Raw genomic sequence first — 14,081 nt, forward strand, 5'->3', positions numbered from 1 at the left:
CGCCCACAATCAGTCACTATATACGGAAGGTCTAAAAAAGGAAAGAGGTTCGTCCCTAGTGACTAGCAAGAACTAGAAGAAAGTATATATATATCCTGTACTGAATATATTATGGCTGAAGCTCAAGGACTTATGAAGAAGGAACTAACTAGTGCCGATATATATTTAAAGGGGATTTTAAAGGCTCGATTTCTGTTAGGTGACTCCAAACTCGCGGCAAAGGGTAACAAAGGGCTCTTAAATGCGCTTACGGCTCCTTATTCTTTAGGATTAGCCAATTCTATTATGTCAGAAAAAGCAAGTAGTGGTGGTCTCTCTTTGGACCATCACTGATACTCATAGCATCTCTTCTTGGTTGTTTGCCTACTTTCGCGTTGCTGTGGCCTGCAAAGCGCGCGCCACTCCTTGTGAACAAATATATACAAACAAACACATAAACAATCAACAACAGTTCGCAGATCTTTCACTATATATGCCAAGATAGGTGAACAAAGATGGCTCGTTCTTCCTTGCCTAGCCGCCGCACCGCACAATTTAAATTGAACAAGAGGAAGACTATTGCGCATGCTCCATCTCCCGGCCTTTCGAATGGAATGCACACTGTAACGCCGCCCATCTGTAATAATAATTCTACCACTTCAGACTCCAATATCCATGTATACGTGAGGTGTAGATCGCGCAACAAAAGAGAAATAGACGAAAAAAGTAGCGTAGTGATTTCTACCCTGGGACCACAGGGAAAGGAGATTATTCTCTCCAACGGTTCCCACCAATCATACTCATCGTCGAAGAAAACTTATCAATTTGATCAGGTGTTCGGTGCAGAATCTGATCAAGAAACGGTATTCAATGCCACTGCAAAAAACTATATTAGAGAAATGTTGCATGGCTACAATTGTACAATATTCGCATATGGTCAAACAGGAACAGGTAAAACCTACACCATGTCTGGCGACATAAACATTCTCGGTGACGTACAATCCACAGATAAGCTGTTATTGGGAGAACACGCAGGTATTATACCACGCGTCCTAGTTGATTTATTTAAAGAATTAAGCACTTTGAACAGAGAGTATTCCGTAAAAATATCTTTCTTAGAGTTGTACAACGAAAATCTGAAAGATTTACTCTCTGATAGCGACGATGATGATCCTGTAGTGAATGATACCAAGAGGCAAATTCGCATTTTTGATAACAATAATAATAATTCGTCCATTATGGTCAAAGGAATGCAAGAAATATTTATTAACTCTGCTCACGAGGGCTTGAATCTGTTAATGCAAGGTTCTTTGAAAAGGAAGGTGGCCGCTACTAAGTGCAATGATCTCTCGTCGAGATCTCATACGGTTTTTACAATCACGACAAACATAGTTGAACAAGACAGCAAAGACCATGGACAAAACAAAAATTTTGTCAAAATCGGTAAATTGAATTTGGTAGATTTGGCTGGCAGCGAGAACATCAACAGATCGGGTGCAGAGAATAAGAGGGCTCAAGAAGCTGGCCTGATTAACAAATCACTATTAACATTAGGTCGTGTCATCAACGCCCTCGTTGATCATTCCAACCATATACCATACAGAGAATCCAAGTTGACAAGATTACTACAAGACTCTTTAGGTGGTATGACGAAAACATGCATCATTGCTACTGTATCACCTGCGAAAATATCCATGGAAGAGACTGCAAGCACGCTAGAATATGCAACGAGAGCCAAATCTATTAAAAATACTCCACAAGTTAACCAGTCTTTATCAAAGGACACATGTCTCAAAGACTACATTCAAGAGATTGAAAAATTAAAAAACGACCTGAAAAATTCAAGAAACAAACAAGGCATATTTATCACTCAAGACCAATTGGATCTTTACGAAAGCAATTCCATACTAATCGATGAACAAAATTTGAAAATACATAACTTACGAGAACAGATTAAAAAGTTCAAGGAAAAATATCTAACTCAGTTAGATATCAATAATTTGTTACAATCTGAAAAAGAGAAACTTGTTACTGTAATACGAGATTTTGACATAGACTATTCCCACTTTTATTCTAAAATTCAACAGATTCACTATACTAACCTCGAGCTTATAAATCAAGTCACTCAACAAAGAGATTCATCACATGAAAACTGTCAAAAACAATACACTGCCAACCAGAATATGCAACTAAAAATTTCCCAACAGGTACTACAAACTCTAAACAGTCTGCAAAATTCTTTAAGAAACTATAATTCAAAATTCTCTCAAGTCATCAACGGCGTAACTGAAGAGTTAACCAACAGCGTAAATTCTCATAAAGTCAACCATGATTCTACTTTCAAGTCATTAATGAATACCACAGCGAATTTACTGATGATTAAAATGAACGAACTTGTCCTCAGTATTTCGAATTCATTTAAAGATTTCCAGAGTGATTTTGCTTCTCACTGTAATAAAGATTTGAATGATATTTATCAATCACATAAGCTTCTTTTAAGAAATCTACAAAGTGATATCAAAAAATGTCTTGATTCGATAGGGCGCTCAGTATTAGCTTCCATAAACGAAATATCGGATAGTTGTTCCACAAACTTGAATAGTATGAATGTTTTAATAAACAAACATGAATCAGAAGTATTAAAAGTAATTGAAAAGAAAGATTCGGAAATAAAAAAACTGAAAAACGATTTGGTCAATGAGCGTAAGATCTCTAATGAATTCAGCGAACAGTTGACGCAATTGAAGTGGTATTTCCAAAATCATGTATCTAGGACTCGCAACGAACTTCATGATGAACTTGACGGATTTATTAATAAGTTGAAGGACAAACAACTTAAATTAGATCAAGACATCTGGCATAAAACGACCTCCGTTTTCAATCAAACTGATATTGCCGTTAATAAAATTTATTCTGAATCAATATTATCCTTGACACAAGATGTTGAAGGGGCTTTAGAGACAGTTTCTCATAACAATGCAGCTTTCACAAAGAATATGACTGGTCTATCACACGAAATGGACGTGAACATATCCTCCAAACTGAAGAGTTTGCCCATTGATAGATTTTTGAATGAAATATCACACAAAATTTGTAAAAACAGTGGTGACAATAATAATAATGTGCCAGAATCAAATCCAGTATTGGATTCAATCAAGAAATTTCAAAATACGATCTGTTCAGATAATGCTTTAACGAATGAGAAGATGATGACGTTAACCGATGCAGTAACATCACATATCGAAACCATAGCTAATGAAAACAATATCAATTTAACTGTAATGAACGAAAATTTCAACTCTTTATGCAGTTTTATATTAACCGATTACGAAAAGAACATCATACAAATCTCAAAAACACAAAATGAAGTACTTACTGAACACTTTGAGGGCTTACAGTCATTGAATGAAAAGGGTATAAACATTATCACTACCCACAGTATAGAAAAACCTCTCAGTGAGTATGTACGACCTGAATCGTCTGTTACCAAGACTTTACCCTTATTGGACTATCCAAAACAACTCCAAATTTACAGGGACGCTGAAATTAAGAGCAAAGACGACACTATAAAGTCTCGTCCTTGTGCATCAAACTCATTTACAAGAGAAAACTTTGCTGTCTCACATTTCAGTCCAAAGACTCCGGTACCTGTACCTGATCAACCCTTACCAAAAGTACTTATACCAAAAAGCATAAACTCCACCAAATCCAGTAGGTCAAAAACCTTACCAAATACAGATGACACTGGACGAGAGTCACATAACAATTTGAAGAGAAGGTTTACGACGGAACCAATACTAAAGGGAGAGGAAACTGAAAATAATGACCCATCACAAAACAAGAAAGTTCATCAATAATGAAATACTGCAGTTGTAAAATATTCTGTATCACTATATGCATTGAGTGTAAATTGTTGTGTCTTTAAGGAATGAAACCAATTAGTATATGTACTTACATAATTACACAGTCTTTTTTTTTTTTACTTTGCTTGTCCTTCTTGTTCTTTGGGTCCTTGGCTTTGTTTGGCTCAGTTTTAAGTACAGGCGCATATTTACGGTTAGCATTTGTGCCGTCCATATTTGATGAGTTTACACCCTGATTCACCGCCATTGACTGTTCAGTAACCTCCTTTGACATCCTATGAGCTGGAGAGCTTTTCGTGATGCTTGCGTTAGAATCTATTTTAGTACTATTTTTATTTGTACCTGAATTCATGTTAATTTGCAAACCTTGCGGCTCACTATTATGTTTCGAGCTTTCAGTGAAAAAAGTTTCAGATCTTGAAGAAACTCTTGAATTTGATCCTCCGTTACTTGTTTGACTATCCACAGCAGAGAATAAATTCAATGTGCTAACACTTTTATTTTTTTTATGCTGTTTTTTACTGGTGATGGCCATTCCACCATCTCTAGAGCCTACCTTATTAACTGCTCTCTTGTCATCGTTTCCTGCAGCTTTTTCGTACCACTTCCAGGCGTATTCCATGTTACGATCACAGCCTTTACCGTGTTCATAGAAGTAACCAAGGGTAAATTGGGCCTTTGGCAAACCAGCATTAGCTGCACGCAAGGCCCATTGGAAAGCCTCGTTCTCATCTTTTTCAAAAGCAGGTTCTGCCCCTAATAAGTACCACGCGCATAATCCCAACATTGCTACTGGATCACCCTTTAATGCTGCTTGAGTGTAGTAATGTACCGAAAGTGAGGTATCTTGTCCCACTGTATCGTTACCTGTTTCATATATTTGTGCTAACAAAGTTGCTGACGGAGCATGTCCCAAACTTGCTGCTTGAATATATAGTTCCATTGCGTATTTTTCATCAGGAATGACAACATCTAAAAATCCCTCGTGATAAATTTTAGCTAATTCATATGGTGCAGCGGCCGTCAACTCGTTAGCTCTTGCCGCAGCTCTTGACAGCCATTTCACACCATTCAATTTAGTATTAACATCAGATGGGAGACCCATTCTACCGTAGAAAGAGTAAAGCCCTAATTTATACATTGCCGATGGATGGTTTCTGCTAGCCGCAAACTTTAGAAAATTTACTGATTTACGAGAGTCTCTTGTTGTTCCTAGCCCCTCTTCTAAGCAGTGTGATGCTCTGTATGCACTTTCTATATGACCATGCTTTGCGGCTGCCTGAAATAATGCAAACGCTTCTTTATTCTCAATCTTTCCAAATGCTCCGGAGGAATAACCGTCTGCTAGCAAATATTGTGCATCTGAATAACCTTTTATGCTCAATTTCTTCAAATAACTCTGTGCCTCCTTCAAGAACTGGATTTTAAGATCTGACTGACTAACATTTCCCGCTTTATCGCTATCTTGAACTAGAGCGTTTGAAGATTCAATAGTTAGAGCGGTTTGTAACATATATTGCGCATACTGAAATAATACTTCAGGATCTTTTGACTTTTTGACGTTCTGCCTATACATTTCTATTGTTTTTAGTCTTGGCACCAAGGAGGCATTATTCTTACCACCTAAATATCGACTGATCATTTGGTGAGATAAGTCTGCTACTGATTCATTAGTAGCAGTTAGTTGAGTATCACTACTACCATCCAGCAAATACATATGCGACAAATCTACAGAACGAGTCCTTTTTTTTATTTGTTCCTTCGTGAGAGATGTGCTCGAATCTGTCTGTCTTAATGCTCTTAGTGATGAAGAATTAGTTGGAGTGCTCCCCAGTGAACTTACAGAATTACTATTTGAATTATGAAGACGGAGCTGTGGTGGTGGAACAGGAGCAAAGCCAGCTTTCTCTATACTACCGCCTTTACCATTTGGAAGTAGAGGTACAGACGCAGCTCTAAAATGATCCTTAGAGGGGACTTGGTTTGCCAACTGTTTATCGAAACTTGCAGTGCTATGTTCTATATTATCATCGTTTTGCCTATTTTCTTTATTTTCTGAGGTATCTTGGTCTGTGTTCAAAGAACTCTTTTGAAATTCGGGACTCCTGTTATCAAAATTTATATGCTGTGATTGCATTAAGTGCCTCTTATAAGGATGTACTTTCGGTGAGCTTGTCATTTCCGATGTTTCTATTCTAATTCTATCACCTAAAAGTTCAACGCAGTAGTACACAATGGAAAGCCTGTTAGCAGCAAGTCTAAAATGAAGTGCCAACACCTCTTTTGGCTGTTCTCTTAAATCTTACATCAGCCTCGAGAGGGTCTGCAGAAAGAATTTTCGTTCTTTTTTTAGCATGTCAAAACGCGAGGTGAAACGTGAGGTAATATAACAATAACTTTTCTTTAACATGGAAGAGGGGCCAATGAAAGTTGCTTATACTAATCACGTGAACGGGCAGGTTGTTATTATCGACTCTAAGTACTTATTAATGGTTCAAGTGTGTCAATCAAAGTACTTTGACTGGTGCAACATAAATTACAGATAGTCAGAAGATGCTTAAAATGCGATGTTTGGGTGCAAGAGACGTATCTATTGTAAGAAGAAATAAATGATCTTACGAATCAACTTGAAAACATTTAAGGCTGACTGATATAGCACTTCACGGAATCATAGCACCATTAAAGAATTTGAGCGAGATATGTGCGCCAGTTTAAACGATGTCGAAAAGACTGACCCTTACGGGGCCTCACAAAGTGGTTACAATGACTCTAGCACTGGAAATGAAGGTGCGCTTCATGGTAGCAGATCGATGCCCGTAAGCATGAAAAATATGTTACAGTCTCCAACGATGATTAACATGTGTGATATCCTGCAAAACAAAGAACTTATCGACGACGAAAAATTTGTGATACCAAGCGTGACTACGATTACCGTGGGGGCTGGTTTTGAAGATGCCAAGTCCAGTCAATGTGAGAAAATAGACCAGAAGAATCATATCATTGCCCTGGAGATCTCAAACGGTACATTCAAAGGCATACCATACAAGGAATATGCCAATTTCTTGGGGAGTGAAAACAATCATCAAATTTTAAGTGAGTTTATAAAATTATTGAGTCCTTTACCATTATCCTTATTAGAAACCCTTTTCATTTTATCTAAAAGTGTATATTTCATCGCAGAAGCACAAAATATTGACAGAATACTAGAAATCTTAAGTAAAGAATGGATAGTTTGCCATCCAAATACTCATTGGAAATCAGGCTATAAGTCGTGCCATATTGTTTTATTTTCTTTATTGATTCTGAATTCAGATTTGCATAACAATTTTCAAGTTGATCATAAGAAAGGCAAGTTTTCTATGGTTGCATTTATCAACAATACGTTGAGAGCACTAAGAGAAGAAAGTGAATATGAAGAATTGAAAATTTACTCCCGTGAACATTTGATCATCGAGGAACTATCAGAATACTATAGAACGTTATATGAAACTCCCTTACCACTATTTGCGGAACCTAGAACTTCAACTACCGCCTCTGATAATCAATCTTCTTTGGTAAGATTGTCCACTTTGGAATCACGAGAGTTTAGCTCATCGAATTTGCGTAGTATCAATTCAAACTCTACCTCACTGTATTCAAGAGATGCTCAAATATCAGTACGGGAGATGGGCGCAAAGTCAAATAAGAATTTTCACAAGAATCTCCCCATGGAAGCGCTCTACCTTAAGGAGTCATTCGATGAGGGTTTGATAACTCAGAACGACTCCAGTTGGTTTATGGACGGTTTAATTCTCATAAGCAAGAAATCTTTGCCACGCAAATATTTTAAAAGAGATAGCGATCAAGCGACAGCAAGTAAGACGACCTCAAAGAGAAGCAAATCGCTTTTTAGGTGGCTGAAACCATCTAAAACCATGACCTTGGTTGACCACACAACCCGGAAGACTTCTTTATCATATTTGAGTAAGGACTCAGAATGGGAAAGTGTGAAAGTACAAATCAAGGAGGGAAGAATGTTTATCTTCAAAATTAAATCCGATCTTAAGGAATTAATTCATTCTAGTGAAACAAACAGCACTGCGATAGACTATTTCAAAGATATCAGTAGTTCTTTTTTTGCTTATTCGTTACTTGAAGCCGAAGCCCAAGTGGTACAAGACAATATAATTATAGGCAGGGCAATGAAATCAAGCATTTCCAGCAAAAACGGCAAGAGAAAAAAGGGAAACTTCACTGTTAGCTTCCCTGAGGATATTAATGGGCCTAAACTTGTTCTAGAATTTCAGACAAAAGATGTTGAAGAAGCACACAAATTTATGCAATGCATCAACTTCTGGGCGGGCAGGATTTCCCCCGTCCCTTTAACACAATTTGAAGTAGTATCTAATGCCGAATATGGGTGGAGTGACAAGATCTTGGCTAATCACGCTTTCCTTGACCTGAATAATATCATTGTAAGCGAATGGAAGCCACTATTAGGGCTAGAACTGTTATACGAAGAAACCGAAGATATGGAAATGATCAAGTTAAAAGAAAGGCTAGATAAATTGGCGGACTTCACCGAGCATCTAGGAATATCGATAGATAAACACAATGGAATAAAGGATAAACTGATTGAAATTTGGAGCTTTGATGACAAATACTTTGAAGTAGTCATGAACAATTGGAATGCGAAATATTTGTATATGAATAATCAGTACAAGAAGCGACTGAGTTATCTGACAGCTTTGCAGAGAGCTATGGGCTCCGCTCAATTTTAGATACGTACTTTAAGATATAAATATAAATAGAGAGATTAGGAATCATAAACTCTAACATAGTTCTTATATTTGTCTACTTACAGGAAAAACTAGGATTATTTATATAAAGAAATGAGCGAAGAAAACCAAGCGTCTATTTCGAATGCGCATCGTTGTCAGCTGCTTGCTTCTTCTTGGCATACTGTCTATCTAGAATAGTCTTAAGTATAGCGTCCTCACCATATTCCTCTTCTTCAATTTTCTTCCACCTTTTCTCCACATCAGCCCTTTTCACTCTACTTTCCATAACAGCACGTTTTTTGTTATTCAAGCTTGCCTCTTTGAGACATTTGTTTAAAGCATCCTTTTCATTATTACAAAGCCCAAATATCCTCTTGTAATATTCTTTCTGATGGCATTTATCGAGTGCATTAATGAAGTCCAAACAGGCTAAAAAGGTAAGAGGGAGAGGAAAACGATGTTAGTAGAAAGAACCACAGTAAAAGACCGATAGAAAGTAAAAAGCCGCTACTTACAATGAAAGCGTTCTGCTTCTAACTGGGGATGCATGTTGTGGTATTTTTTTCTTGTATTACCGTTGCCCTTTGCAGTTGTAAGCCAGTGGAAGGATGTGGTTGGACGCGCAGCGGTTTTTAGTAGTTCCTTCTTTATCAAATTAATATGCGGTATAATTCATAATGAAAACACAGAAAGAGAAAGTGAAAGTAATAGGCCAATAATTTACCTATGTTACTGGATAAGAATGACAGGGCTACTGTCAGCAGTGAGGATGTCACACATTTCAAAGACAGCTACAAGAAGAGAAGAAAGATTCAAATGGCACGGTTCTTTGGAATCACCATTTTTACACTTATAACATGCAGAATGGCCATGAAAAAAATGATAATAACGAAAGGTATGTATAAGCAACTACTTCCGATTTTTTGCCCAACCATCACATTCACTAACCGAACTCAACTTATTACACAGCACCCTTGAATACATTTCAACAGAACTACGCTATCCCACGCATCAAGGTTCAGACTGCAACGGGCACGCAAAAGAACCTTGCAAGCTCTCTATTAGTGACCACAGGCATGACATTGGGTATATTTGGTATGGGTATTACAGGAACATGTTGGAGCTGGGACGTTTCATCCTTTCAGGAGCTGAAACAGCGATTGGAAAGACGTGCAAAGAACGAATATGTGGTGACAAACATGCCTCTTGATAAAAGGAACCGGCAAGTAGTGGATGCCTTAGTCGAGACACAGAAATATCTATGTAAATAGTGTTATACCGCAGTATTAGCTTCAACAGTGTATTTAGTGACAGGTGCCTCTTACCCGCTTTTGATTTCTTATTGGTGGCAAAAAGTGGTAGTAATAAAGAACTGAAGGGGTCCAATGGTTACATGCTACCATTAATCAGGCATAAGTTTAAAAAGTACGTTAGTAGTACAGCAATTGATATCAAAATTAGGTATGGTAGAAGTGTCTGACGAATCCATCCAACAGTTTATGGCATTAACCAATGTGTCACATAACATAGCGGTGCAGTACCTCTCAGAATTTGGAAATTTGAATGAGGCACTGAATTCTTATTATGCTACTCAAGCAGATGACAAAAAGGATAGAAGAGAGGGAGCACATTGGAACAGACAGCAGGAAAAAGAGTCTAAGCAGGAGGCATTATCTTCCACTAACTGTATTAAAAAGGCTATGGATACGGAAAATATCGGTGGGTCAGGGCACAAACTGGGATCTTCACAAGGTAGTAACGAGTATTTGAAAAGGAAAAGCTCCATCTCCCCTGAACCAATCAAAGGCAACAGCCGCTCTGGAAGTGGTAATAACTCTAGGTTTATGAGCTTCTCAGACATGGTAAGAGGTCAAGCTGATGATGACGACGATGATCAACCAAGGAATACTTTTGCTGGTGGTGAAACGTCTGGTTTAGAAGTTACAGATCCTTCAGATCCCAGTTCATTATTGAAAGATTTGCTGGAGAAGGCAAGAAGAGGTGGACAAGCAGACCCAGAAAACGACACTCGTGATGATGGACATGAGGTTGGCGCCAATCACTTTACCGGAAGAGGTTTTAGATTGGGCTCGACCATCGACGCAGCTGATCAAGTAGTAGAAGATAATACTTCACAACCCCAACGTAGAAAACCCGAAAAGGTCACAAGGGAAATTACCTTTTGGAAGGAAGGTTTCCAAGTGGCGGATGGTCCGCTTTACCGCTATGATGATCCCGCAAACAGTTTCTACTTGAGCGAGTTAAACCAGGGAAGGGCTCCCTTGAAGCTATTGAATGTGGAGTTTGGACAAGAGGTAGAAGTTAATGTATATAAAAAATTGGATGAGCCCTATAAAGCTCCCAAAAGAAAATTGGGCGGTTTTTCTGGCCAGGGTCAGCGGCTGGGGTCTCCAATTCCAGGTGAATCCTTATCACCAGTGGAAGTTCCAAGGGATGAGGCACTCGCCGCTGAGGAAGAGTCCAAGTCAAAGAATGAGCCAAAAAATGGCGACACCTCCATTCAAATTAGATACGCAAATGGTAAAAGAGAGGTTTTACGTTGTAATTCCACAGACACAGTGAAGTATTTATATGATCACGTCACATCTAGTGTGAATACGGACACATCAAGGAATTTTACCCTGAATCACGCCTTTCCTATCAAACCAATAAACGACGATGAGACCACCTTAAAGGATGCCGATCTACTAAATTCAGTGGTCGTCCAAAGATGGGCATGAACATGAGCATAATTGTATAAGACTAGAAATGGGTAAAAGACTCTAAGTTTAAATGTATAAATGCACCTATATGTATATCTATAGCATATATTTTCGGTTTCTCAATACAACTTCAGATCACCAGTTATTTGGTCCAATACAACTTTTGGAGCAGGTCCCAAACCCAACACGGTAGCACTTCCTGCCGCAATCTGCGTTCTACCAGCATCATGAATAACCGTTGCATTCACCCCAAGTGAAATAGCCTTCGCATACAACTCGTCCATGGTAAACTTGTCAGGACATTTCAACGTTATTTTGGCTTGCCCAGCATTTAACCATCTTTGCGCCATGACTGCATTGTATGAAGCACGCGCGGGATCCGTCGCAATATGTCTGAAACACGACAATGCTGCGTGACAACATTGTGCTGCTATCTTGCCCTTTGTCATGGCGAGATCTTGACGAATTACCAATGCCATCCTAACTTCTCCGGGTATGTCATTCAATGAGGTAGATTCAATATCTTCGTCCTCATCGCTTTCGTTTTCGTTTTCGCTTTCTTCTTCATCTGTATCATTCTCCAACTTTCCCTTCTTCACTTTCTTCAAGGGCAATATAACAGCTGAGGAATTCTTAGTCGATGATGCCTTCGATAAACCGAACTGATAGCCTACAGCAAAGGAAATTGCCGTGAAAGTCGCCCATAAAGCTACATTAGAACTGGTGGAACCGGTCATATTTTCGATCAAAAGGCTGCCGTTACATTACGTTGACACTCGATGAATAATTCTGAAAATAAAGAGGTCATATGATTGATATCTTCTAGAAGAGATGTAAAGGACCTTAGAACATTATTTTCGTTAAACGTGATATGTGCATGATGAAGAAAAAACAACATGGGTTGGGTTGTCCCTCAAGAGAATAAACTCAAAGGAGTAAAAGATCTTTTTACAGCTTTGTTGACTATATTTCTATCAACTGAAGGCCCTTTCCTTTTCTTGGGCAATATTCAGTTTACTCTTTAAAGTTGTCATTACGAACAGGGCAAACAGGTCAGTGAGACAAATAGGACAAAGAGAGATATAACATGGGTCAAATATTGTCCAATCCGATTATCGATAAGGAACATCATTCTGGAACAGATTGCTTGACAGCTTTCGGGCTATGTGCTATGCAAGGTTGGCGTATGTCCATGGAAGATGCCCATATTGTTGAACCTAATCTTTTAGCAGAGTCTGACGAAGAACATCTGGCACTGTATGGTATATTTGACGGTCATGGTGGCTCTGCAGTGGCAGAGTTTTGTGGCTCTAAAATGATATATATACTAAAACAGCAGGAAAGCTTCAAGAATGGTTTGTTAGAACAGTGCCTGATCGACGCTTTTTTGGCTACCGATGTTGAGTTGCTGAAGGATGAGAAATTAAAAGACGACCATAGTGGTTGTACAGCAACTGTGATATTGATATCCCAATTGAAAAAGCTGTTGGTTTGTGCCAACTCCGGTGATAGTAGGACAGTTTTATCTACCGGCGGTAACAGCAAAGCAATGTCGTTTGATCACAAACCTACATTGCTAAGCGAAAAATCGCGTATTATAGCTGCTGATGGTTTCGTCGAGATGGACCGTGTCAATGGTAATTTAGCTTTATCAAGAGCTATAGGTGACTTTGAATTCAAATCCAACACGAAACTGGGACCTCATGAACAAGTGGTCACATGTGTTCCTGATATTATCAAACACAACTTGAACTATGATGAGGATGAATTCGTTATTTTAGCATGTGATGGTATTTGGGATTGTTTAACTTCTCAGGAGTGTGTTGATTTAGTTCACTACGGCATAAGTCAAGGTAATATGACGCTGAGTGACATTTCATCTAGAATTGTGGATGTTTGTTGTTCGCCGACCACCGAAGGTTCTGGAATTGGGTGTGATAATATGAGTATTTCTATTGTTGCATTATTGAAAGAAAATGAATCAGAATCAGAATGGTTTGAGCGGATGAGATCCAAGAACTACAATATTCAAATGTCTTTTGTTCAGAGAAGGAAAAGTATTTTTGATTTTCATGATTTTTCCGATGATGACAACGAAGTGTTTGCTGTTACCACCAAGAAATTGCAAGACCGCTTAAATCGTAACAGAGATAATGATGAAATGGAGATTGATGACCTGGACACAGAATTAGGCAGCAGTGCTGCTCCTTCAAAACTAACAGGTGAGGATAGAACTGGCCCTATTGACTTGTTTTCGTTGGAAGCTCTATTGGAAGCCGGAATCCAAATAAGGCAAAGACCAAGTTCCGATAGTGAAGGTAATACTTCTTATTTCCATGGTGCTTCTCTATCTGACATGCTGGCATCTCTAAGTAATGCTGCAGCGGGAGAAACCGAACCTGATGATGCTGATGACAGCGAAGAAAATGACAAGAATGGAAAAGACAAAAAAGATTCCAAAATTGAAGAAATCGAATAATAAAAATTCCGACCAGTACTTTGCAACAAATGAGAAGTTAGTCTTTTATCTTTATTCGTTATTCCTCTCTTTCGAAGGTGTTCTTTATAACGTTATCCTGTTCTGGCCTATATTGAGAAGATGGTAAAACTCAAAAAAATCATCACGAAGAATAATAAATTGTAACAGAATTTATAAATCCTATTCATATAGATACATCAGTTTATTCTATCATCTTTGGTTGGCAGCACTGGCACCTTTGAATCCTTCTAATGAAAAAAAAAAAAAACTGCAATAT

At 38.3% G+C, this 14,081-nt stretch overlaps 8 protein-coding genes across 8 annotated transcripts; 5 read left to right on the top strand and 3 right to left on the bottom strand.

Annotated features, from left to right (window-relative positions):
- Positions 1-494: 494 nt before the first annotated feature.
- KIP1 (Kip1p) lies at positions 495-3,836 on the top strand (the record flags this gene model as incomplete). Its single annotated transcript, XM_056221775.1, has 1 exon — positions 495-3,836. The coding sequence occupies one exon, from the start codon at positions 495-497 to the stop codon at positions 3,834-3,836; it is 3,342 nt and encodes a 1,113-aa protein (XP_056080300.1).
- A 94-nt stretch (positions 3,837-3,930) lies between these two features.
- Positions 3,931-6,021, bottom strand: SKT5 (Skt5p; the record flags this gene model as incomplete). The annotated part of the gene is made up of 1 exon (XM_056221786.1): positions 3,931-6,021. One exon carries the CDS (start codon positions 6,019-6,021, stop codon positions 3,931-3,933), a length of 2,091 nt encoding a protein of 696 aa, XP_056080301.1.
- Positions 6,022-6,541: 520 nt separating this feature from the next.
- On the top strand, positions 6,542-8,602 carry YEL1 (Arf family guanine nucleotide exchange factor YEL1; the record flags this gene model as incomplete). The annotated part of the gene is made up of 1 exon (XM_056221797.1): positions 6,542-8,602. The coding sequence occupies one exon, from the start codon at positions 6,542-6,544 to the stop codon at positions 8,600-8,602; it is 2,061 nt and encodes a 686-aa protein (XP_056080302.1).
- A 133-nt stretch (positions 8,603-8,735) lies between these two features.
- On the bottom strand, positions 8,736-9,151 carry CMC2 (Cmc2p; the record flags this gene model as incomplete). Its single annotated transcript, XM_056221809.1, has 2 exons — positions 8,736-9,031; positions 9,118-9,151. The coding sequence occupies 2 exons, from the start codon at positions 9,149-9,151 to the stop codon at positions 8,736-8,738; spliced, it is 330 nt and encodes a 109-aa protein (XP_056080303.1).
- A 177-nt stretch (positions 9,152-9,328) lies between these two features.
- IAI11 (Iai11p) lies at positions 9,329-9,873 on the top strand (the record flags this gene model as incomplete). The annotated part of the gene is made up of 2 exons (XM_056221820.1): positions 9,329-9,497; positions 9,572-9,873. 2 exons carry the CDS (start codon positions 9,329-9,331, stop codon positions 9,871-9,873), a joined length of 471 nt encoding a protein of 156 aa, XP_056080304.1.
- Positions 9,874-10,065: 192 nt separating this feature from the next.
- Positions 10,066-11,343, top strand: SHP1 (protein phosphatase regulator SHP1; the record flags this gene model as incomplete). Its single annotated transcript, XM_056221831.1, has 1 exon — positions 10,066-11,343. The coding sequence occupies one exon, from the start codon at positions 10,066-10,068 to the stop codon at positions 11,341-11,343; it is 1,278 nt and encodes a 425-aa protein (XP_056080305.1).
- Positions 11,344-11,444: 101 nt separating this feature from the next.
- On the bottom strand, positions 11,445-12,062 carry PTH2 (aminoacyl-tRNA hydrolase; the record flags this gene model as incomplete). Its single annotated transcript, XM_056221842.1, has 1 exon — positions 11,445-12,062. One exon carries the CDS (start codon positions 12,060-12,062, stop codon positions 11,445-11,447), a length of 618 nt encoding a protein of 205 aa, XP_056080306.1.
- A 350-nt stretch (positions 12,063-12,412) lies between these two features.
- Positions 12,413-13,804, top strand: PTC3 (type 2C protein phosphatase PTC3; the record flags this gene model as incomplete). The annotated part of the gene is made up of 1 exon (XM_056221853.1): positions 12,413-13,804. One exon carries the CDS (start codon positions 12,413-12,415, stop codon positions 13,802-13,804), a length of 1,392 nt encoding a protein of 463 aa, XP_056080307.1.
- Positions 13,805-14,081: the final 277 nt, after the last annotated feature.

The sequence above is a fragment of the Saccharomyces mikatae genome (assembly GCF_947241705.1).
Source record: "Saccharomyces mikatae IFO 1815 strain IFO1815 genome assembly, chromosome: 2".
In the NCBI taxonomy this organism is placed as follows: domain Eukaryota; kingdom Fungi; phylum Ascomycota; class Saccharomycetes; order Saccharomycetales; family Saccharomycetaceae; genus Saccharomyces; species Saccharomyces mikatae.